This window comes from Erinaceus europaeus, chromosome 7 (genome assembly GCF_950295315.1).
Source record: "Erinaceus europaeus chromosome 7, mEriEur2.1, whole genome shotgun sequence".
In the NCBI taxonomy this organism is placed as follows: domain Eukaryota; kingdom Metazoa; phylum Chordata; class Mammalia; order Eulipotyphla; family Erinaceidae; genus Erinaceus; species Erinaceus europaeus.
This window is the reverse complement of record NC_080168.1, coordinates 43,817,702-43,843,996: the sequence shown is the minus strand read 5'-3', so window position 1 is coordinate 43,843,996 and position 26,295 is coordinate 43,817,702. Positions and strand designations below refer to the sequence as shown.

Genomic DNA, 26,295 nt, shown 5'->3' with positions numbered 1-26,295 from the left:
CATCTGGGGACCTGGCAGTGGCGCACCTGGTTAAAGGCATGTATTACCATGCATAAGGAAGGACCCGGGTTCAAGCCCCTGGTCCCTACCTGCTGGGGGAAAGCTTCACGAATGGTGAAGCAGGGCTGCACATGTCTCTCTGTTTCTTTCCCAGTCTATCTCCCCCATCTCAATTTCTCTGTGTTCTATCAAAATAAAATAAGTTAAAAACAAAAACAAAGCAGTTCATCTGAAAACTGTAAGCCAGAGAAGTTCAACCACTTTTGTGATTGCATAGTGTAAAGTCACTAGGGGAGAAAAATGGGGGCTGGGTGGTGGCACACCTGGTTGAGTGCACATGTTACAATGCCCAAGGACCCAGGTTCAAGGCCCCAGCCCCCACCTCCAGAGGGTTAGCTCTGCGAGTGGTAAGGTAGTGTTACAGGTGTCTCTTGGTCTCTCTCCCTCTCTGTCTCTCCCTTTCCTCTAGATTTCTGGCTGTCTCTAACTGATAAATAAAGATAATAAAAAATTCAAAAAATAAAGGGAGAAAAACTTGAAAAATTATACTTTGAGCCTTTTATAAACATGAATAATAATGATGATAATGTTAACTAACATTGACTGAAGGCTCCACATGCTATTCAAAGCATTTTACATGCAAATCTTTTCATCTTCTCAGTAATGCACACAAGGGAGAGTTTTATCACGAGAAAGCACTTCTTCTAGCGTTTGCCCTTCTTCCGTAGCCAGTTAACAGCGTAGCAGGACCAACAGCTCGAAAGCTGTCAGGAGCTGCTTGTTGCTGGCTTTGAAAGTGACTGGGATCCAAGTGGATTCAGTCGGCTAGGAAGGATCGTCAGTTTCCCCAATGAATGGGTACTCACGGGATGCACCACGAGAAGGTCGATCCAATGCACCCGAGAAAGCACTGATAGAAGGACATAGATAGGTTCACAGATATTCAGAATTGAAGCCAAACCTGTTTTACTCGGAAGCCCAAGCTCCGAGTATCATTAGTGTGTTGACAGTGCTTGACATTTAATTTTTTGAAAGCCAATCATCCCCTTCTAATTCAGGTGTGATGATTTGCTGAGTAAGTCATTTGAGGTTTCCCTATGAAATTACTCAAGGCAAATCTTGTTATTGATTTATTATCTAGTGAAGGCGTAGCAAGTATCTTGGTAATTTTTGTACATTTTTCAAACATTGTATCAAAAGCATTTGCTGGGGGCTGGGTGGCAGCGTACCAGGTTAAGTGCACATAGTGCGAGGTGCAAGGATCCTGGTTTGAACCCTGGCACCCCACCTGCAGGGTGTCGCTTCACAAGCGTTGGAGTATGTCATTCTCTCCCCCGCTCTGTCTTTCCCTCCTCTCTCAAATTCTCTTTGTACTATCCAACAGCAATAGCAGCAACAACAAAATGGGAAAAGAGATGGTGGCCAGGAGCAGTGGATTCATAGAGCAGGCAGCTAGCCCCAGCGATAACCCTGGAGGCAAAAAAAAGAATGAAAGAAAAAGCTTTTGCTAGTTACTTCATGGAAAATAATACCATTTCAAATGAGCAGTAAACCTGACTGAAATCTGTAAATTCCAGCATGGGATTTTGATTATGCAGAGTTTGTAATCTGGATGTAAGTTCTCATACTCTTTATAACAAAATCTAACCGCTTCCCTGTGTCTGAGGGCGGGCTGAGCACATGGTTGAGCATTAGCAAAGAAACACTGAGAAAGAGAAAGAACTTTGAATAATATAAGGTTTATTAATTTTTAAATAAGCGACATACTCTTTTTGAGAAGAAAAAAAAATCCCACCTTTCTGTGGCTCCTATGTTCTCTGGAGCTACTATCATTTAGAATTATAGGTATAAAACTGTGGGGTAGCTATATCATCAACTTGGCATTACTCTGACCCTGCCTGGTGCCTGGCAGTATAGATGCAGCTATTCATAATCGCCAAACAGATATGAAGCTGTAAATGAAATCATAGTCATGTAAATCAGAATAGTGAAATATTGCTTGTCTGAAGTGATCAGGCTGAGTTAATTGAGGATGACTATTGTCTGTGCTGTTTTTATTGGGGAGTATGTGGAGGGGGAGGAGAAAAGACAATTTAGAATGTCAGAATTTTAGCAGTAGGAAAATTCTAGCAATCATTAAAAATAACTTTGTAGGGAGTCGGGCTGTAGCGCAGCGGGTTAAGCGCAGGTGGCGCAAAGCACAAGGACCGGCATAAGGATCCCGGTTCGAACCCCGGCTCGAACCCCAGCTCCCCACCTGCAGGGGAGTCGCTTCACAGGCGGTGAAGCTGGTCTGCAGGTGTCTATCTTTCTCTCCTCCTCTCTGTCTTCCCCTCCTCTCTCCATTTCTCTCTGTTCTATCCAACAACGACAACAACAATAATAACTACAACAATAAAACAAGGTCAACAAAAGGGAATAAATAAATAAAATAAATATTAAAAAAAAGAAAAAAAAATTCAAAGTGGTCAAATCTATGGCCACAAATAAAAAAAAAAAAAAAAAAACTTTGTAGGGCAGGGGTAGATAGCATAATGGTTATGCAAAGAGACTCTCATGCCCGAGACTCTAAACTCCCAAGTTCAATCCCTTGCACCACCATAAGGAAAACAAACAAACTTTGTAGAATAATGCTGTCCAGGGATATTTTACTATTTACATATTTTATGAAATGAAAGGAGAATGCAAAATAATATGCCTAATGTGAACTTTTCTTGTTTTAAGCTTTTATGTAGCACAATTGTGATAAAGCCACATACACCATCAGTGATTGTCTTTGGATGGTGGGATTTGAGAATAAACAATTTTTGAGTTTGACATTTTTTTCCCAAATGAATCTCATTTTCTGTTAATTTTATTACTTTTTAAAAATTTATTTTATTTTTAAAATGTTCTATATTTATTTTGAAGAGACGGAAAAATTGAGAGGAAAGGGGAAATGGAGAAGGGAAAAAACACCTGTAGCTCCACTTCACCATCTGTAGGTGGGGACTTGGGGCTTGAACTCAGGTCCTTGCACATAGTAACATGTACTCAACCAGGTGTTCTGCCATCCAGCTACTGCTTATTTATTTATTTATTTATTTATTTATTTATTTATTTTCAAACAAAAGAGAACTGTTTGTGGTGGCTGGATGGTGGAGCACCTGGTTGAGTGCACATGTTACAGTGTGCAAGGACCCAGGTTCGAGCCCTCAGTCCCCACCTGCAGGGGGAAAAGCTTCACAAGTGGTGAAGCAGTGCTGTAGGTGTCTCTCTTGTCTCTCACCCTCTCTATTCCTCCCTTCCCTCTCAATTTTTGTCTCTATCCAATTAAGAAAAAAAAGAACTGTTTGTTACTGAGCATTAGAAACATTCTTTCAGATAAGATGGGGAAGAGGATAGTCAGGATATTCATATGAACAAAGATCAATCATCAAATGACAACTAAATTGCTTTTTTTGTAGGGTGGGCCTGGTGAGTAACTTTAAAAAATTTATTTATTTGTTTATTTACTTATTCCATTTTGTTTCCTTGTTTTATTGTTGTAGTTATTATTTGCTGTTGTTATTGATATCATCGTTGTTGGATAGGACAGAGAAATGGATAGAGGAGGGGAAGACAGAAAGGGGGAGAGAAAGATAGACACCTGCAGACCTGCTTCACCACTTGTGAAGCAACTGCCCTACAGGTGGGGAGCCAGGGGCTCGAATTGGGATCCTTATGCTGGTCCTTGCACTTTGCGCCATTTGCGCTTAACCCACTGCGCTACCGCCCGACTCCTACTGCCTGACTCCTACCGCCTGACTCCTTTTTCTTTTTTTTTTTTTTGAGAGAGTAATTTTTAATTTTAAAAGCTCACCACCTCCCCCTACTTCATAAATTTTTTTACTAGAGCACTGCTCAGCTCTGAACCTGGGACCTCAGCTGCAGGCACTAGAGTCTTTTTGCAGAAACATTAAACTATTTTTCCTTCCCTCCCTACTCTTTTTTAAAACTGATATTCAAATTAAAAAGTACACAACACCGACCAAAGGGTAGAGTCTAGATTGCAGGGAGTCCAAAGATACTGAGTTAAGTCACTGTTTCAGTTTTAATGCCAAGATAAATTGAGTAACGCTGTGTGCCGGTAATTTGCCTAATCTGTGTATAATCTCCCGCACTTGGACTGACTTCACAGCTCTGTTTGTCAGGGAGCACTCTTGCAGGGAAAATACAGTTTGGGGAAGGCTAAAAAGGGCTTGTCTCACTGGAGGAAGAAATCATGCGACACTGAGGGCAGCCTGTGCCGTTTCTTCACCTGGTAGAAGGTACTGGCTTGAGTGGGGCTTCCCCTCCAGGGCAGAGGGAAGAGAAGGTCCTGTGCAAGCTGAGCAAATATTTGTCATGAGACAGCTGTGAAAGTTATGGGACACGCTTGATCTGAAAATAGGGACACTAAACAGTGACCTTGTACGGGGCAAAATGCTTTTCTTTAAGTTTTCTTGGAATACTTTAAAAAATACTTTAAAAATGATTTATTTATTAGCTAGAGACGGAAAGAAACTGAGATGGAAAGGGGAGAGAGAGGGACAGAGAAAAAGAAAGTCTCACCACTTATAAAGCTTGCCTCCTACAGGTGGAGACTGGGGGCTTGGACCTGGGTGCCTGCATGTAGTAACATATATGCTCAACCAGGTGAACCACTTCCCAAACCCCCTTTCCTTCTTCTCTTTTAGATAGATTCAGGGAGACGGAGGGACTGAAAGAGCCCACAACACCTCAGCTTTCTTTAATGCAGTGGGGGTCATCCTCAAACCTGGGTCACTCACGTGGCAAAGCAGTGCACTACCCACGTGAGCTATTTTGCTGGCCCCACACTTATTACATATATGTATATAAGACTCTCTAAGCTTCGTCACAGTTCCAGTGCCTTTACACCAAAGACAGCATATTAATTTCCTGCCTTTTCCCTTTTCTGAAATAGATTGTTTTTTTTCCTTTTAGACTCTGACATATTGTTATACTTTCTGTACGTTAAAATTCTGAAAAACATATTTTTCAGCTTTAGTTTAATTATACCAGTAGCCAAGTGTGTGTTTTTGCACCACTTGCATTTAACCCGCTACGCTACCGCCCGACTCCCTCCAAGTGTGTGTTTTTAACTTAATCCCAACAGTGGGTTTGCATTTTAAAAAGAAGGGTAAAAATGTTAAAATATATTTTAGTGTGAGTTACAAGTAATAAATTCTACTCATTTGAAATGCTAATGAAGTCATTACCTAGCTTCAGATTTGTGAGTTCAAGAGAAAAAGGGCAAAGAAATGTACTATTTATATTTTATTCTTTTAAAAAAATTTATTTATTTATTCCCTTTTGTTGCCCTTGCTGCTTTATTGTTGTAGTTATTATTGTTGTTGTCGTTGCATAAGACAGAGAAATGGAGAGAGAAGGTGAAGACAGAGAGGAGGAGAGAAAGACACCTGCAGACCTGCTTCACTGCCTGTGAAGTGACTCCCCCTGAGGTAGGGAGCTGGGGGGCTTGAACCCAGGATCCTTGCGCAGGTCCTTGTGCTTTGCTGCATTACCGCCCGACTCCTTTTATATTTTATTCTTATATGCACATCTTTTACACATGTGTTAGTTTAGTTTATTAAAAAAACTATACCTATACCCCGGCTCCCCACCTGCAGGGGGGTCACTTCACAGGCGGTGAAGCAGGTCTGCAGGTGTCTATCTTTCTCTCCCCCACTCTGTCTTCCCCTCCTCTCTCCATTTCTCTCTGTCCTATCCAACAACGAATAGCGTCAACAAGGGCAATAATAATAACCACAACGAGGCTACAACAACAAGGACAACAAAAGGGGGAAGGAGTGGCCTCCAGGAGCGGTGGATTTATGGTGCAGGCACCGAGCCCAGCAATAACCCTGGAGGGAAAAAAAAAAAATTGTAAAAAAACAATACCTATAAGAAAAATTGGCTTACAAAAAATAATTGGGAGTCGGGCTGTAGCGCAGCGGGTTAAGCGCAGGTGGCGCAAAGCACAAGGACCGGCATAAGGATCCCGGTTCGAACCCCGGCTCCCCACCTGCAGGGGAGTCGCTTCACAGGCGGTGAAGCAGGTCTGCAGGTGTCTATCTTTCTCTCCTCCTCTCTGTCTTCCCCTCCTCTCTCCATTTCTCTCAGTCCTATCCAACAACGACAACAACAATAATAACTACAACAATAAAACAACAAGGGCAACAAAAGGGAATAAATAAATAAGATAAATATTTAAAAAAAATAATTGCAAAACCAGAAAAATAAACCTATAAATATGAAATTAAAGTGACTAAATTATTATAGATTTGAGTTTCATATGTAGCTGTGTTTCCTCACTGCCAAGATTAAGAGAAAAATATGACTTAATTGCTATTAAAGAAATGTAAAAATACTAGATTACAACAAAAAGAATTTCTGTAGAGTGGAGGGAGCAGGAAAAAAAACAAAAAAAGAATTAGGGACCAGGTGGTGGTGCACCTGGTTGAGCATACATATTACAATGTACAAGGACCCAGGTTCAAGCCCCTGGTCCCGCCTGCAAAGGGAAAGCTTCACTAGTGGTGAAGCAGTGCTGCAGGTATCTGTCTCTCTCCCTCTCTATCACCCCCTTCCGTCTTGATTTCTGGCTGTCTTTATTCCAATAAATAAAGATAACTAAAAAAAAATTTTGTAGATAATTTTTAAAGTTTCATGTCACTTTACTTAGGGTTGATTGATGAAAAAGTGATTTTCTTGTCCTTAACTTGCAGGAAATTAATTTAACACGCCAATTGCAGAAGGGAGTCATTAAGTGTTGTTAGTTTGTTTTACTATACAGGTGAGAGGGGCCAGGTGGTGGTACACTTGGTAGAGCACACCTGTTACTATGCGCAAGGGCCTGTGTTCAAGTAAAAGAAAAACACTATGTTGACAGGAGTGGTAGAGCCATGCAGGCCAAAAAAGAAAAAAGGGGCTTCAGGGTGGTGGAGCACCTGTTGTACGCATGTGACAGTACACAAGGACCCAGGTTCCAGCCCCATGTCCCCCACCTGCAGGGGGAAAGCTTTGTAAGTGGTGAAGCAGGGCTGCAGATGTCTCTGTTTCTCTCCCTCTCTATCTCCCCTACCCTCTCAATTTCTTACTATTTCTATCCAATAAATAAATAAAGATAATAAAAATATATAAGAGGAAAAGAAAAGAAAAAAACCCAAAACAAACTAAGAAGTATTTAAGGAGAGGTCGGGCAGTGGTGCACTGGCTTAAGCCACACATAGTACGAAGTGTAAGGACCCCTGAAAGGGTCTAGATTCGAGCCCCCCCCACCTTTGGGGGTGGGGGGTGTCGCTTCATAAGCAGTGAAGCAGGTCTGCAGGTATCTCTCTGTCTTCCCCTCCCCTCTCAATTTCTTTCTGTCCTATTAAAAAAAATAAAATTGAAAAAAAAAATGGCCACAGGAGCAGTGGATTAGTAGTGCAGACACTGAGCCCCAGCAATAATCTTGGAGGCAAAAAAAAAAAAAAAGTACTTAAGGTAGAGTAGGGGAAGTAAACTTTTTGTTGTTGTTGCTTTAATAGATTTTTTTAAATTTGGTTCTCTATTTCAGTTTACTTATTTACTCTGTAGCCATTTATTGTGTTGATTCAAGTGATAGCACTGACATTTATGTACTTATTTGCTTTTTGTATTAAAAAATTACTCATTGACTGAAACACAAAAACTTGTTAGGAAGAAAAAATAAAAGGAAAAAAATTACTTATATATTGCTATCAATTTAATAACAATACTTAGTTAAAGGATTGAATTTCCCCCCAAATTCTGGTTTTTTAAAAATTTTTTTATATTTATTTATTCATTTTCCCTTTTGTTGCTCTTTTTTTATTATTGTTGTTGTAGTTATTATTGTTGTTATTGATGTCGTTGTTGGATAGGACAGAGAGAAATGGAGAGAAGAGGGGAAGACGGGGAGAGAAAGATAGACATTTGCAGACCTGCTTCACCTGCAGGTGAGGAGCCGGGGACTTGAACCGGGATCTTTATGCCAGTCCTTGTGCTTCATGCCATGTGCTCTTAACCCGCTGTGCTACCACCCTACTCCCAGTTTGTTGGTTTAATGGAGACTAGATCAGCCACTGGCATGTGGCAGAATGAGCTGTACTTTGTTATTAAATACACAGTTCTTTGGACACAGTTCACCCTTTTTCTGTCAGCATTTCCTCAATACATGGAAATGGTTTAACCTTGTGTTGTATTTAGTTGACTCTTTGACTTGTTATTGCATCCTTCTAAAGAAAGCATTCTGGAAGAAAAACAATACATTTGGGGTCATGAACAAATCAGTTGCTCTGGGTTCTTTGAATCCCCCCCCCCCCCCACAGGATTATCACTGGGGCAGTGGGTTGGTGTCTACATGACAACATCACTGTTTTTTTTGGTGGGCTTTAATTTTTTTCTTCCTTTCTTTCTGTTATATACTGAGAGATAAATAGGGAGAAAGGGTGAGAGAGAGAGACAGAGAGAGAGACAGAGACAGAGACAAGAAAGGGGAGAGGGAGCAAGGAGGTGAGTGGAGAGATTCTCAAAGCTCTGCTCTACCACTTGTGAAGCTTACCCTTTGCAGGTGGGTCCTTATGTGTGGTGAGGTGTGCACTGTACTGGGTGAGTCATCACCCAACCCTGGCTCTTTTGACAAATTATTTGAGGATGTCCTGTTCAAAAGATTTATTATACCTACAGATTTAACTGTTTCCCTGGACCTAAACAGATTCTTTATGAAGACTGGCTGTCTTTTAGGCAGACAGAAACTTCAGGACTGATACATTTAGTAAAATTACTTTTTTATCAGAGGACAATCTTTTTAAATATTTATTTATTCCCTTTTGTTGCCCTTGTTTTATTGTTGTAGTTATTATTGCTGTTGTTATTGATGTCATTGTTATTGGATAGGACAGAGAGAAATGGAGAGAGGAGGGGAAGACAGAGACGGGGAAAGAAAGATAGACACTTGCAGACCTGCTTCACCACTTGTGAAGTGACTCCCTTGCAGGTGGGGAGCCCAGGGCTTGAACCAGGATCCTTATGCCAGTCCTTGTGCTTTGTGCCACATGTGCTTAATCTGCTGCACTACACTCAACTCCCTGTCAGTGGACAATCTTAAGATAGGAGTGAGTGTGGTATGGAATCAGCCAACAGTAGGGACAACAGTGGAATCATGTGTCTGTGCCTATGCAGAGTATCAGGATCACTACATCTGTAGGGAAATTGTGAGGATGTAGTTGAGCTTGGCAGGGCTTAATTTGAGGGGCACATCCATCCTATCAGTCTTTCTCTCTACTTTGAGGTCAAGCGAGGAGGGACACGACCCCCCAAGATTTGCCTCGTCCTATCAGACTCCCTGCCTCACAGAGCACCCTGCTTTCCTGATACTATGGCCTGCTCCCTTATTATCTACATAATCATTGTTTTGCCTGAAAGATCCCCCTCCTATTTCCCCACCCATTCCATTCCTTTGATCTCATCTTTCTCAAGACCCCCCCTGCCTACAGGGGCCATTCCATTCCTTTGACCTATCTTCTTTCTACCCTCAAGACCCTCCCTGCCTGCAGGGTATTATTAATCCTACCAGTTAAAACCTTCCCAACAGTTGCTAAGGAAGTTCCTACCTTTCCCAGTCCCTTTTGTCTTTCTCTGCCCCTTTCCTAACCATGTATGATATTGTCAAGCCATTTCCTTTTCTGACTTGCCACTTCCGGGTCTGACTTTTAAAAGCCTTGGCTCTCTGATCAGTAAAGAATTGAGTATCCTCACCACCAGCAGCTCTGTTCCTGGGTCATATCTCTTGAGTCTTCTGAGTGAGTAGCAGCCCAGGCTGGCTCCGGTCGCGTTCTCTCCAACCCAGTGAGTATGTGCCTGAGAAGAGGCATCCCCACGCTCACCTGGCATACTTCTACAGCAATTCTGTGTTGCTGAAAGGGCAGGAGATGCCTTTTTATCCCCCCCCATTTTTTCCTAAGTTGTTGAGAAAATTCGACATCTCTATTACCCAAATGATGCCTATATGAATTCTTGAATTTTAGCTGATGTAGAAATTTCCTAAGTTTTTAAAAAATCAAGTTGTTTTCTGTTGTATTGGATAGGATAGAGATAAATTGAGATGGGAGGGGGAGAGATAAGGAAAGAGACAGAGAGACACCTGCAGCACTGCTTCACCACTCATGAAGCTTTCCCCCCTGCAGGTGGGGCTTGAACCTGGGTTCTTGTGCACTGTAATATGTGCACTGAACCAGGTGCACCACCACCTGGCCCCTGGTTCTTAGCTTTTACCTCAGAAAATATCTGAGGGCATCCTGTCTTTTAAGAAGTGGCAGTGTAGGGAGTTGGGTGGTAGTGCAGCTCACGTGGCACAAAGTACAAGGACCAGCATAAGGATCCTGGTTTGAGCCCCCGGCTCTCCACCTGCAGGGGAGTCACTTCACAAGCAGTGAAGCAGGTCTGAAGGTGTTTATCTTTCTCTCCCCCTCTCTGTCTTCCCCTCCTCTCTCCATCTCTGTGTCCTATCTAACAGCGACAACATCAACAGCAACAACAACTACAACAGCAATAAAAAAAGAACAACAAAAGGGGGAAAAAAAAGTGGCAGTGTAAGACCAAATGGACACTTTTCATATCTTGAAAGATCTTAAAAAAAAAAAACTCATAAGTGGTAAGAAAATCATGAATGGAGACCTCTTATTTTCATTTACTATTTTTTTTCTGGGTCTTTAATCCATGGCTACATTAACTGGGGGTGCATTTCCCCAGGGTGGGATGCTTTTATTTTCACCTTCTGAGTGAAGTCAAAGTGTCCAGGTATTATGAGCAGTATGATAGAAAAGAAAAAAGTAGGAAAGTGGAATAAAGTCATTTGATTAAAATAAAGCATAGTGAAAACTAAAAGAATAATGTGACTGATCTAGGTCAACTAGTAGAAAGTATTGAATCATTGTGAAACAACTTAGGTACCCCCTCCCCCCAAAAAATAGCAATGTAGAGAACCCAGTGGGTGAGAACAAGAATAAAAAGGCCTGAGAATGTGAGGGCTGTAGCCAGAGCTTGAAGGCTGATTCATCAGAATAATTAGCCAAGATCTGTGAACCCAGAAATGGAACCAGAGTGTCTCCCTGTGGGTGCTGATGTGGTTTAGGGAGAAGGCTTGGCAGTTAGATCCAGGCAGGAAGCCGTAGAAAGAACACAAGGAAGCAAAAGCCATGATTTTTTAAGAGCTGTTTGGGATATATGCTGAGGATGGTGATACAACCGTAAATGCTTTGTTTTTTAATGAATGAATTCTAATCCTGTAATTTGATAGGATAGAGAGAAGTTGAGGGAGAAGAGTGAGATAGAGATAGAGAGAAAAAGATAGCTACAGCACTGCTTCACTGCTCACAGAGCTTCCCTATGCAGGTGGGCCTGTGGGCTTGAACCCAGGTCCTTGTGCATGGAAATGTGTGTGCTCAATTGGGTGTGCCACCTCCCTGGCTCATGGTAAATTATTTTTTTTGTTTATCATTTTGGATAAGAAATGGAAAAACTGAGGTGTTTGGATGACAACACTGGTATTTTAAAAATATTTTTATTTATTTTTATTTTAATGAGAAAGAATAGATACAGAAGGAAAGACACAGAGTGAGTAGAACACTGCTCAGTTCTGGTTTATGGTGGTGCTGGTGATTAAACCTGGGACCTCAGAGCCTCAGGCTTGAAAGGCTTTTGCATAACCGTTATGCGGTGTCTCTCCACCCTGACAACATTGGTAGCTTAAGGGGTTCTAAGACTTGAAACAAAAGTTTTTGCTTAAATGTGAGGAGTTAATCATCGAGAGAACTTGGTGGATTTTTACATTGGTACGGGGGTTGGCTCTTTAAACAAATCTGGTGGAAGAAAACTGAGCAGCTTATGAAGCTAACCCTGTTTGGGTATTAAATAGACATCGTATTTTTAAATTTTTATTTCTTTATTGATACCAGGGTTATTGTTGGGCTTGGTGCCAGCACTACAAATCTACCACGCCCATGTGACCATTCTTTTTCTATCTTATTTGATAGGGCAGAGAGAAATTGAAAGGGGATGAGAAATTAAAGAAGGAGAAAGAAAGAAAGATTGCACCTGTAGACTTATTTTTTGTTTGTTTGTTTGTGAAGTGGCCCTCTAGCAGGTGAGAGGTCAAGGCTCCGAGTCCTAGTGCATATGCAGGTCATATCATCACCTGGCCCCAGATATAATCCTTCTAGATAAAGTCATAAAATCTGACAGTTAGGTACTGATTGGGTGTTACTCACAGGAAATACATACGAGAATGCTTTATAAAATTAGGAAATAGCCTGTGTCATGTCAGTAGAGGTCTGGTTTTGTTTGGCATGAGCTCTCTGAAAGCTAATTTAACTGACCACATAAGACATCCTGTTTGGTAACTGTCTACATTTTAGTAAATAGAAACATAGAAGACATACCTCAAAGAGAAAATGAAAGAAACAAGATGCATACATGCAGAGTGACAAAAGTAAGGATATAGCCTAGTCATGATAATGTCTAGATCATATATATATATATATATATATATATATATATATATATATATAGTGTGTGTGTGTGTGTGTGTGTGTGTGTGATATTTTGATAGAGACAAATAGGACAAGAGACAGAGAGGGGGAGAGGGAGAGAACTGTGGTTTTAAGTGTATGTAAGTTAAATCCCCATCTGATCAGCATTTTTAAGGTGTTTTTTTTTTCTAAATGTGGTAATTACTGGTAACAGATTATGTCAAAGCTTTCTACTATAATTAGGCATGACTTAACCTGCCAGCTTACCATTCTGATGGATTTTTTTTTTTTAATGTCTATTTAACCTTCTCAAAATGCCTCCTCCAACACAATGGGGCTGATTTTGTCTGAAATAGAGAACCACAATAGACGCTCTACCACTAAGCTTAAACACAAACAGTATTTTTGGAGCTGTGTGTGTTATATTATTATAGAGACAGAAATAGGACAAGAGACAGAGAGGAAGAGAGAGAGAGAGAATGAGAACTGCAGCTCTGCTTCACTGCTTGTAAACCTCCCCATCATGGGTGGGGGCTGGGGTCTCAAACATAGGTCCTCAAGCATGGTGACTTGATGACATGTATGCTTTACTAGTTGTGCCACTGCCTGGCCCCCATCCTGTCCATGTTTGGAGCCCTTTCCTAGAGGCAGCCATGCTCTTGAGATTAATGTTTATCATATCTCTTTTATGTGAATAGTTCAGCATAACCCGTATCTCTCTCTCTCTGGATAACTCCACCCTTTTTCTTGCTGGTGTGGCAGTGCAGCTGGGGACATCTCTGTGTCTTCCATAGAGAAGTGCTAGAGTGTCTTCAGGGCATGTACTTAGGAATGTACTGCTGGAACGCAGGGCGTGTGCCTCTTCAGTCTTAGCTGATTACAGCAAAATGGCCTCCATTTTGAACAGTTGTGCTGATCACAAGTTACAACACTTATTCCTTGGCTACCATTGAAAATCTGATACTATCTGATTTTCAGTTGGGTGGGTGTAAATCATATTCTTTCTTGAAAGTATAGGGGCAGGTGGTCGTATATCTGGTTGAACGTGCACACATTACATTGTGCAAGGACCCAGGTTCAAGTCCCTAGTCCCACCTGCAGTGGTGAAGCAGAGCTGCAGGCCACTTCCTCTTTTTCTCTACCCCTTCCCTCTTGATTTCTCTCTGTCTCTATAAAAACAAACAAAAAACAAAACAAAAAAACAAGCAAACTTTTAGAGGCCTGGCAGTGGCACACCTGGTTGAGCTGAGCACACATGTTAAGTGTGCAAAGATTCAAGTTCAAGCCCCTGGTCCCCACCTGCAAAGAGGAAGCTTCATAAGTGATGAAGTAAGCCTATAGGTCTGTTTTTCTCTCTGTCTCTCTCTCTTTCTACCCTTCCTTTCTTTCTCCATTCTTCACTATCTCTGCTTTCCCTTTCAATTTCTGTCTCTATCTAAAATAAATAAAATAAAAAATAATAACCAAAAAATATAGGGCATCACTTATAAAGTAGTGAATTCTTGTTCCTAGGAACTTGTTGCTTTATAAGTTACAAAGTAGGGGCCAGACAGTGTTTTACCTGTTTGAGCTCATATATTGCAATGCTGAAGGACTTGAGTTCAAGTCTCTGGCCCCAACTTGTAGGGGAAAGCTTAGTTGAGTAGTGAAGTAGAGCTGCAGGTGTGTCTTTCTCTGTCCCTCTCTCTCCACCTCCCCTTTTGACTTTTCTCTGTCTTTATTACAATACACTAATAAATCTTTTTTTTTTTTTTTGCCTCCAGGGTTATCACTGGGGCTCAGTATCAGCACTACAAATCCATTGCTCCTGTCAGCCTTTATTTTTTTTTCCATTTCATTGGATAAAACAGAGAAATTGAGAGTGGAGGGGGGAGATAGAGAGAGAGAGAGAGAAAGAGACACCTGCAGACCTGCTTCACCACTCACGAAGCACCCCCCCTGCCACAGGTGGGGAACTGGGGACTCGAACTTGGATCCTTGCATTTAGTACTATGTGCACTTAACCAAGTGTACCATCTCCTGGCCCCCAATGATTTTTTTTTTTAATTACAAAGTAAATTCATTGTTCAAGCCAAAGCCACTACATTGAAGTTTTAAGGGCAGCTTTTTAGCTATGTTGGCACTAGATTAATATAACCTAGATAGCTAAAGAGTGTGACTCATAGGCATTCTTTTATGTAAGCAGTGCACAGAAAAAGCAGGGCAGAGAAAAAGTGAGAGAGGAGGGGAAGATAGAGAAGGAGAAAGATAGACACCTGTAGACCTGCTTTACTGCTTGGGAAGTGAGGCCCTTGCAGGTGGGGATCTGGGAACTCAAACTGGGATCCCTGTGTGGGTTGATGGAAAAGACACTTCTTACGATTTCAATGTTACCATACTTATGAAGGCTGCTTGTGTTCCACAAGGCTGCTTGTGGTCAGCTCTTGAGAATGTTCCATGTGCACTTAAGAAGAATACATACTCATTCTTTTAGGATGAAATGTTCTGTATGTATCTGTTAAATTCATCTAGTCTGTGTTTTCATTTAAGGCCATTATTTCCATGTTGATTTTTTATCCTGATGATCTATCTGTGAGTCATGTGTTTTGATCTTCTGTTATTATTATTTTGCTGTCATTGTCTCCCTTAAGGTCAGTTAGTACTGGTTTTCTATATTTGGATATACTCATATGGGAGCGTATATATTGATGATGGCTATGTCTATTGATCCCCTGACCAATATATAGCATCTTATTATTACCTTCTTTGCCTGTAAGTCTATTTTAACCGGTAGCAGAATAGCTATTCCGTATCTTTTATCTGCATTCTTGAGTTGGAAACCTTGTTTCAACCTGTCACTTGGAGCTTCTGTTTGTCTTTCCTTCAGTTGTGTGTTCCCTGGAGACACAGAATAGATGGATCTTGATTTCTTCATTTATATATTCACCTTGAATCTCTCAGTCGGTCAATTTAAGCCATTCACATTTAGGATGATGATTGATATATGCAGTTTGTTTATAACCATTCTGCTTTCTGTTTTGAGGTTGTTTTTTGCTCTTGTTTGTTTATTTATTTATTCATTTATTTTGTGTGTTTTCTCTTACTTGTTATTTTGTGTGGATGGTTTTCTTTTTTTTTTTTTTTTTTAGTTTTTTAAATTTATTTTCCCTTTTATTGACCTTGTTTTTTATTGTTGTTGTAGTTATTATTATTGTTATTGATGTCATCGTTGTTAGATAGGACAGAGAGAAATGGAGAGAGGAGGGGAAGACAGAAGGGGAGAGAGAGAGATACCTGCAGACCTGCTTCACTTCCTGTGAAGCGACTCCTCTGCAGGTAGGGAGCCAGGGGCTCAAACCAGGATCCTTATTGGTCCTTGCGCTTCACGCCACATGCACTTAACCCGCTGCGCTAGTTCCCAACTGTGTGGATGGTTTTCTGTGGTGGTCTCATCTATTGTATCTATGCTTCCTGTGGGTCTCTGATCTATATTTTGTCTAGTGGTTACCAGGAATGTTGTGTCTTATTTACAATATCTACAACAGTCTTTTTCATGTTGGTCTCAGTTCACCAGCTTTTGATTATATCTCTGTCCATTCTGTCCTGCACTTCCTTAGCTCTTTGTTCTTTCCTGCTACTGTTTGTGTTTCTGGTTCTATTCCAATACTGATTATCTGGCTTAGAGTTTGAATTCCTTTGATTCTTCTTGTCATCCAAGACTCCTTTCAGTAACTCATTTCATTTTCTCTTTTTTGCTCTCAGGGTTATCACTGGGGCTCGGTGCCTATATGATGAGTCCACCACTCTTGGTGGCCATTTCCCCCCTAATTTTTAAACATAGAGACAGAAATTGAGAACTAAGGGGGAGATAGGGAGAGAGATAGAGACATTTGCAGCACTACTTCACCACACATGAAAATTTCCTCTCCCCATAGGTGGTGAGTGGGGACTTGAACTTGTGTCCTTACACACTGTGATGTGTGTGCTCTACTGGGTGATTCACTGCTCAGATACTCGTAATTCATACAAGGCAGGGTTGGTGGTAGCCAATTCCTTCAGCTTCTGTATTTTTGAGAATATATATTTATCCCTCACATTTGAAGGGTAATTTGGCAGGGTATAGTACTCATGGTCAGCAATTTCTATCTTTTAGAACTTTGAATAGGTCAGTCTACTCCCTCCTTGCTTCTAGAGTTTGTGATGAGATAAAACTCTGATATCCCTGCCTTTGCATGCCAGTTTTTCCTTTCCCTAGAAGCCTGCAATATTTTTTAAAATTATCTTTATTTATTGGATAGAGACAGTCAGAAATTGAGAGGGAAGGAGGTGATAGAGTGGGAAAGAGACAGAGAGACACCTGCAGCCCTGCTTCACCATTTGTGAAGCTTTCTCCCTGCAGATGGGGGCCAGGGGCTCAAACCTGGGTCCTTGTGCACTGTAATATGTATTCTCAACCAGGTGTGCTACCACCTGGCTCCTGCATGCAATATTTTTTCCTTGTCTTTGCCTTTTGATTGTTCTACTATGATGTGTCTTGGTGTAGGCTGTTTTGGATTCAGGAACTTGTGTGTTCATTTAGCTTCCTGGATGTTTATGTTTCAAACATCACCCAAGTGTGGAGAATTTTGTGCTATGACTTCTTTGTATATGGTTTTAGCTCTTCTTTCTCTAAGATCTCAATAACTCACATTTTTCTTTTTTTCTTTTTTTGACTCTAGGGTTATCTCTGGGGCTGCACTATGAATTCACTGCTACTGGAGGCTATTTTTTCCCTTTTGTTGCCTTGTTGTTTATTGTTGCTGTTGTTATTATTGTTGTTGTTATTGCTGTTGTTGGATAGGACAGAAAGAAATGGAGAGAGGAGGGGAAGACAAGGGGGGGGAGAAAGACACTTGCAGACCTGCTTCCCCACTTGTGAAGCGACTCCCCTGCAGGTGGGGAGCCAGGGGCTCAAACCGGGACCCTTGCGCCTATCCTTGTGCTTGGCATCATGTGTACTTAACCCGCTGTGCCACCGCCCAGCACCCTACATTTTTCTTCCTAATGAAGCCCGCTATTTCATGGAGGATTGCTTCATTTTCTCTAAACCTTTCCTCTCTAACATCTTTGAATTCAGAGTTTATTTGTTGTGTCTTATAGCCCTGATGGTCTCTCCTCTCCTGTATGTGTATGAGTCTACTTCTTAGGCCTGCTTGTGAGCCTGAACTGCATTCAAATTATTAGAGGAACAGCATGGCAACAATTCTTAGTCTAGCTTGGTGAACAAACCATCTAATTATGTAGTGGACCATCATCTTTTATCAAATCAGTGCCAGTTTCTTGGCCTTGGATGCTCCTAGAAGGACCAGATAGGCCTGGGTGTTCTAAGACATACTAGAAACCCTTAGATCTAGTGTAATAGGTAACTTGGGAAGCCTCCCTCACTGTGGCAGCACCTGTCCAAATCAAGCTGTTTACCTGGGCAAGTGCTGTATGAACTGTGCCCATCACTGTTGACCCAGGTCCAGTATGTGTCCTTGTCTCTTCAAAGTCTTTCCAGAGGGTCTGATCCACTGGCTTACCAGACAGGGCCTACTCTGGAATTCTGGGTCAGAACACAACTAGAGGAGGGCATTAATTGATAAGTGCACAACAAGTTTTCTTTTTGCTGGTTTGCAGAGTAGAAAAATAACTCAGTATTTATAATCCTTCTTTTTTGTTATTTCCAAGTTAGTAGGTAGATAGTGTTTCTAAATAAATTACAAGGATTTTTTTTTGTGGGTATAAATTTCACTCCAACTTAATGTTATATATGAAGTAAATGCTCTATATAGTAGTCAGAATATTTGCCAAGTGTTTTTGGCTATGACTTTTTTTTTTTTTTTTTTTGCCTCCAGGGTTATTGCTGGGGCTTGGTGCCTGCACCACGAATCCACTGCTCCTGGAGGCCATTTTTTCCCTTTTGTTACCCTGGTTGTTTTACCATTGTTGTGGTTATTATTATCGTTGTTATTGATGTCGTTGTTGTTGGATAGGACAGGATAGGACAGAGAGAAATGGAGAGAGGAGGGGAAGACAGAGGGGGAGAGAAAGATAGACACCTGTAGACCTGCTTTACCACCTGTGAAGTGACTCCCCTGCAGGTGAGGAGCCAGGGGCTCAAACTGGGATCCTTACACTGGTCCTTACACTTTGCACCACGTGCGCTTAACCCACTGCACTACCACCCAACACCTATTAAGTTTATTTTAAAATTTTTATTTGTTTTACTAATTTGTGAGGCAAAGGGGAGACAGGGAGGGAAAGAGAAAGAGACACCTGCAGCCATGATCTGTCACTTGGAAAGCTTCCCCCCCCAAAGGTGGAGACAGGAGGCTTGAACTCAAGTCCTTGCTCATGATAATACATACACTCTAGCTGGTATACCACCATCTGACTCCTTATTTAATATAATTTAAATATAATGTCGTAGACCTTGCTTTATTCAAAGGATTGTATCAATTTGCTTGAAATCTCTCTGTAGAAATAGAAGTCGCCACATTATGTAATCAGTTTCTCCACTGTAGAACTTCAGAGATAACAGAAGACTTTATCTAGGTATCTATTGCAAGGACACATAGACCCATTTAAGATTAAACCAATAAGGGATTTATTTAGAAAGTAACTGTTGTATGCTTTACATTGGGTTGTTCTAGTTCTCCCCCGCCAAGAAAATTGGATCAGTCCAGTTAGTTTCGCGGGCCCGCTTGGCCCCGCCCCTGGGAACCCCGAGGGAGGGTTCCAGAGTTTCAGAGTAAGAGAGAGTGCTTGGCGCCACCGCCGGAAAGAGGCAACAGAGTTCTGTTTGGTGATTAGTTTGTCTTAGTTTATGAGTCGTTGTTCGTGAATAAAGAAATACAGCTTCCCTGCCCAGCCGTATGTCTCTGGTCGTCTCTGTTACCCGCCCGTGAAGCTAGCCCGGCCAGCTAGAGCCCCCGAATTTAACCACAAATGGCGCACAACGTGGGGCTGACCTGTGTATCTCTCAGATAAGTAAAGACAATTTGGCTACCTATGTACTATGGCCTTCTCTTCTGCTTGTGAAGAGATCTCCAAAGGCCTCTGTTCTTTCTTCACGAGACTGTTTTGCTGTTTCTGGAACATTTATCTCTGGGCCACTCTGTGGTTTCCACTCGCTCGGGCAAACTCAGAACAGCCAGCGGGCGGGAGGCGAGGCGCGGAGCTGCTGTTTCCACCTGGTTAAACAGCCAGCCAGCTGGCTGCGCCCAGACAACCCTGCACACCGCGCCCGCAGCCCCGCAACCCACAGGAGGCTGATGCCAGCATGCAGGAGCCCGATGCCAGCATGCAGGAGCCTGATGCCACCACGCAGGAGCCCGATGCCAACACGCAGGAGCTCGATGCCAACACGCAGGAGCCCAATGCCAGCACGCAGGCCAGCCCATGGGAGCCGGCTCTCCACCGCGTGGCACAGGGCACTGGACATGTGATCCCTCCATGCTGCTCGGCCACTGCGAGCAGGGCAGCAGATAGGGCAGGGCTGCGGCGGCCTATCATGGCCGCCACCCCTGGGCACCTAGGCCCACGCCTTTTACAAAGCTGGCCTGCCCGCCCTCTTGCTATGAATTCTGGAACGATCCCGGACCTCCCGGACCCCCGGGCTCCCTGCCGAAACTGGGCACACGAGATCTCCAGCCGCCGGTCCAGTCTGAAGGCAGACAAGCTGGAGTATGCAGAGATTTGTACAGAGATCGCAACCTACAATTCCTAGAAGTGAAGCTGCCCAAGAGACCACCACTGGACAACGCACCCCCCCCAACAACTAAGACAGTACAGATTTAAATTCGTGTTTAAAATGACATGTCTTCGTAACAAAGGTTTCTCTCCTTGTGTATTAATGACCATGTTTATGTGTATGTTTAAAGTTTGGTAAACAGTAACTTTAAGGCTAAATTCTTACTAGTCAAAGTTAAATAAAAAAGGTTTTCAACGTAATTCTCATAAAGATAAAATTAACTTACATTTAAAGTCTGAGGTAAAAATTAGTTAATCAATATATTTTAACTAAGTTGGTCTAAACAAAAGGTTAAATAGACTTGTTGATGTGTAAAACTCTCCATTACCTTCTCTATTAGAAATGGTAGATCGCACAATGGCTATGCTAATTATTCTCATGCCTGAGGTTTCCTTTCCTGTGCACAAGTAGGGTGTGACTCCATTTGAATGGGTGTAACAAAAGGTTAAAAGATGTTGTTGATATGTAAAAGTCTCAAATTCCTTCTCTATTAGAAATATGCTAATAACAAGTTTTGTTTCATAGTAAGTAAATTGCAGCCAGCTGCCTTTGGGACTCTAGGCCATTCCCTGCCCCCGTGCAAATGCCTGTCGAGGCAAGTACGCCCCCCAGAGGCAAGAAAGTACGCCCCCCAGAGGCAAGAAATGTTTTTTTTAAGCTGATAAAGTTTAGCCCACAGAGACAAAAATGGCCCCCTCATGCCTTCCCTTGGCAGCACACTGGTTCTTGTTACTTGCTTACATGTTTCTCCATGCTTGTGCCAGTTTCTTTTTAAAAAATGCCTGTATGATATAGGTTTCTGTTCACCCCACACCCTTGATACTGTAGTCATTTAGTTAAAAAGAAAAGGGGGAATTGTTGTATGCTTTACATTGGGTTGTTCTAGTTCTCCCCCGCCAAGAGAATTGGATCAGTCCAGTTAGTTTCACGGCCCGCTTGGCCCCACCCCTGGGAACCCCAAGGGAGGGTTTCAGAGTTTCAGAGTAAGAGAGAGTGCTTTGTTGTATGCTTTACATTGGGTTCTAGTTCTCCCCCGCCAAGAGAATTGGATCAGTCCAGTTAAATCTCGCGGGCCCTCTTGACCCTGCCCTGAGGAAACCCGCCAGAGTTCCAGAGTGACAGAGTTCAGAGGGTTCCTGAGTTCCAGAGTTGTAGAGTTACAGAGTAAGAGAGAGTGCTTGTGCTGCCGCAAAGAGACAGCAGAGTTCTGTTTGGTGATTAGTTTGTCTTAGTTTATGAATCGTTGTTCTTGAATAAAGAAATACAGCTTCCCTGCCCAGCCATTGTCTCCGCGTCTCTGTTACCTGCCCGTGAAGCTAGCCCGGCCAGCTGGAGCCTAAGAATTTTAACAACAGTGCTTGGCGCCGCCACCGGAAAGAGGCAACAGAGTTCTGTTTGGTGATTAGTTTGTCTTAGTTTATGAATCGTTGTTCGTGAATAAAGAAATATAGCTTCCCTGCCCAGCCGTATGTCTCTGGTCGTCTCTGTTACCCGCCCGTGAAGCTAGCCCGGCCAGCTAGAGCCCCCGAATTTAACAACAAGTAACAATAATTATGAAGAAATGATTCTAGTTAAGAGAACAGGCAAAGTCTAAAATCTGCAATCAAACCACCCAAGACCACCATGTGTGAGGATAAGTCCAAAATCCAAACCAACAAGAGCATGCTGCGGTGAAGGTGACCTGGCCAAGAGAACGTGCTGCTCTGAGCCCCTCCTTTTATGCATTACCCTCTATGTCTCCTCCTTAGGCTGATGTCATCACCCGTATGCTAATAGTCTCAAACTCCTGTTGGGGTCACAACAGGTATCAACTACACACACTATACAAAGGTAGAAAACACCTTTAACCAAGATTGAAGATGATCACTAGCTCTGTACTATCTTTCTCTGTTCAGACCAGTTATATATATATATATGTATGTATATATATATTTTTTAATATTTATTTATTCCCTTTTGTTGCCCTTGTTGTAGTATTATTGTTGTTATTGATGTCATTGTTGTTGGATAGGACAGAGAAATGGAGGAGGAGAATACAGAGAGAAGGAGAGAAAGATAGACACCTGCAGACCTGTTTTACTGCCTGTGAAGTGACTCCATTGCAGGTGGGGATCCTTACGTCAGTCCTTGCGCTTCGCGCCATGTACGCTTAACCCGCTGCACTACCACCCGACTCCCAGACCAGTTATATTTTAAGCTCACAGAGTGTATGTGGTATTAGTACCTGAGGTTTGATTGTGGATATAGATTTTTTTTTAATCTTGAAACGTGGAAGTCCAAAATAACAAGATCATGAATAAAAAAAAATTTTTTTTTTCTTTCAGATCCAATTCCTCTGTGGAACTTCTAAACATCTTCTGTTAGCCAAAGCATCATTTTCTACAAAATGAACTCAGCACCTTAACTTAAATCAGTGTATGAGTGGTTCAGACACATCTGCTATGGTCCAGAAAGCTTGAGGTCTAAGGAGCACAGGGTCTTTTGCGATGACAATATGACTAATAGCAAAGGAAGAGCTAGTATTAATAAAACAAGTGGTGGTCCAAGTAGTGGAAGAGGTTTGGTCGACTGGACTTTAAGTTTAAACACGATTCAGTCCGATAAGTTTTTAACCTTGCTTTTGAGTATGGTTCCAGTAATTTACCAGAAGAACCAGGAAGACAGGCACAAAAAAGCCAACGGCATCTGGCAAGATGGATTGTCCACTGCGGCACAGGCGTTTAGCAACAGGGCTGAGCAGCACATGGATTATCATGGCTTCTCAGAGCAAGCCTTCCATGGCAGCAGTGGGCACATGCCAGCCAGCTGTAGCCCCAAGTATGATGACTATGCCAACTACAATTACTGTGATGGGAGGGAGACCTCAGAGACAGCTGCTATGTTGCAAGACGAAGATCTGTCCAGCGATGGTGACGAGGATGTCATTGTGGAAACAAACCAGAAATTGCCAAAGGAGTCTAGTGGTGTCATGGCATTGCAAATACTTGTGCCATTTTTGCTGGCTGGTTTCGGAACTGTTTCCGCAGGCATGGTTTTGGATATAGTCCAGGTGGGTCTTCATTTGCAAGCAACTTCATTGTCTTTGGTGTACAGCATGGTTTACATTGTAAAATATATATATTTTATGTACTTAATGGATAGTGACAGAAGTCCAGAGGGATGGGACAGATAGGGAGAAAGAGAGAGAGAAAGAGACTGCTTCATTTTCCCTCTGCAAAGGGGGCCATATTAGTTGTTCATTGTTTCTGTTGGGTTGTCTTCCTTATTGAGTCAAGTGTATATTCTTTTGTTGTTGTCACTGGGCCTTCATCTCTCTGTGCCAACTTTTAAAAATAGAGATGGGACGAGGGCAGAGAAGGAAAGATACCGCAGCAAAAAAAGCTTTCTCCAGTGGGGTAGGGACTGGGATGAAACCTGGTATATCCTCACCGTCCTCATGATCATTTCAGGCCCACAGTCCAGGTGAGCTATCTTGCCAGCCCGGGTTATGTGTATATTCTGAATATTAGTCCCTTAGTTGTATTACACATATCTTTTCCCTTTTTTCAGCTTGCCTTTTCATTTCATGAAATGTTCTGGCTTTGAAATATTCCCTGTCCCCCTACTTTTCCATGGGTTGTGCTTTTTTGTCTCTTGATTAAAGACATCTGTCTATATTAAGATGTTGTCTAGTGACCCAGGAGGTGGCACTGTGGATAAAGTATTGGACTCTCAAGCATGAGGTCCTGAGTTTGAGCCTGACACTGCATGTGCTAATGAGATGTTCTGGCTCTCTCTCTTTCCTCACTTTTTCTCATGAATCTCTTTTTGTTTGTTTGTTTAATTCTGTCTTATCTTATATTCTTGAATCTTTTTTTCCCCCTTTAAATTTAGACTATACACTTCCCTTTCTGGAATTTTTTTTTTTTTTGTATAATGTATGAGGTAGTGTTTATGTTTTTCCTCACCTTCCCACATGAATTTGTTCCATTTGTACTGTTATATATGTGTTTTTTTCTCCAGTGCTGCTGGGAAGCTTTTTTTTTTTTTTCCTTTTAAATTTCAGTTAGAGAGAGGGAGAGAGGCTGAGGAAGGAGAGACACTACGACACTGCTTCACTGCTCATGAAGCTTCCCCTTAGTACAAGTGCCCCCATGTGGTGCTAGGGCTTGAACTCATAGATAATTAAATCTGTTAATATTTTATTTAGATTTTTTCCTTCTAAATTCACATGCAAGATAGGCCTTTAACTTTCCTTCTCATACTGAATTGTCCTCAAGGTTCTCATTGGAAGGTTTTCAATTAAAGGGATCACTAATGTCATAATGTGAATTGGAAAACATCTCTATCATTTCAAACCCCTATTTATGAGACTTAACTTTGTCAGTATGTTTTCTTAAAATATAGGCATCTGATCCTGAGCTTTTCTTTGTTGGAATGTTGGTAATTACAGCTGAGTCTCTTGGAAACACAGTGCCAGTCAGAATTTCTGTATTTTATGTTAGTTTTGGTAAGTTGTGTTTTCATAGAGCTTTGATCATGTCAACTTTATTTCAGTCATTGCATTTGCAAGTTCTAAATGTCCTGTTTGGTCTTTCCCCAAATATGTTCTTTTTTTCTGTGTTTGTGGTTTTCTACGTTAGGCTGGAGTTCTTGCTCTTACTTTAATCTGCTTGAACACAGAAAGCAGAATGTCTGCTTTCAAACTCTGAAAAGTTCCATGGTTCTGTCTCACTTTCTGTTATTTCTATCTTTTCATCTCTATTATTTTATCTTCTGGATGCCTGATGAATCTTTGTGTGTTTGACACTGTACTTAAAAAATATATAATAATAATAAGATATGTTATATTATTCTATAAAAGATTTTTGTTCATTTTATTCAGCCCAATGGAGAAATAGAAGTTGTGGTGACTTCACTTCATGAAACTGAAAGTATTCAGATCTGGGCAACATTCTTTTAAGGGTCAGAACATAGAAATATTTTTGAATCCCAGCCCAGCATATGGAATCTTTCCAGAATTCCCCTTATGTCTCTAACTTTCCTTAGCTGGCCCTGAACTCCCACTTTGGTCACTCAAGCTCCATGAGCATTCCAGGTGTCACTCAGCCCCTCAGTCTCTTAGCCACCACTTCTAGAATCAGCAAATATCCCCCAGGAAAAACCATCTATCAGTAGAATGTCAGGCTCATCTGTCTGGCTTTCTAGACTTTTTGAGTTCCTGATCTGGTTTTTGTTCACTTTGTGAACTCAACAGATCTTCAAACAAGAAAATATTTCATTATAGTCTAGCCAGTCTAGTAGCTATTAGCCACAATTGACTGGCTCATTGTTAGTCAACAAGGAATAACTCTGAACAGTTAGACTACAAGCAGATCATGTGTGTACTCTGGAGATGAGCATTTCATGATTAATGAAGTCACTCCACTTGGGGATAAGTGTTGGCACACCAGTAGAGTGCATACCTTAACATGCGCGAGGATCCATATTAAAGCCCCCAGATCCCACCTGCAGGGATTGGGGGGGAATGTCATGAGCAGTGAAGCATAGCTGCAAGTGTCTCCTCTTTTTCAGATTCACTCTGTCTCTAGGAAGAGAGAGAAGAAGAAGAAAAAAGCTTACAGCTATACCACTCTGAACATGCCTAATCTTATCTAATATTGTCTGATCTTGGAAACTACTCAGGGTTGGATCTGGTTAGTACTTGGATGGAAGAAAAGAAAGAAAAAGAAAGAAATCACTCTAGTTATAGTCAGTCTCTGGTAGTAGATGGTAGTTTTTTGTTTTTATTTTTTATTAATATTTATTTATTCCCTTTTGTTGTCCTTGTTTGACTGTTGTAGTTGTTATTGTTATTGTTATTGATTTCATCATTGTTGGATAGGACAGAGAGAAATGGAGAGAGGAGGGGAAGACAGAGAGGGGGAAAGAAAGATAGATACCTGCAGACCTGCTTCATCACTTATGAAATGACTTCCCTGCAGGTGGGGGGAGCTGGGGGCTCGAACT

The 26,295-nt window shown here is 41.8% G+C and overlaps 1 protein-coding gene across 4 annotated transcripts in view; it reads left to right on the top strand.

Annotated features, from left to right (window-relative positions):
• Positions 1-26,295, top strand: part of SLC41A2 (solute carrier family 41 member 2) — a 158,145-nt gene that overhangs the window by 18,162 nt on the left and 113,688 nt on the right. For all 4 annotated transcript variants that reach the window (XM_060194328.1, XM_060194327.1, XM_060194329.1 and 1 more), the window contains exon 2: positions 22,632-23,356. In XM_060194328.1, the coding sequence (XP_060050311.1) occupies positions 22,802-23,356 (555 nt within the window). In that variant the 5' untranslated portion in view covers positions 22,632-22,801. The remainder of the gene's footprint in view (positions 1-22,631; positions 23,357-26,295) is intronic.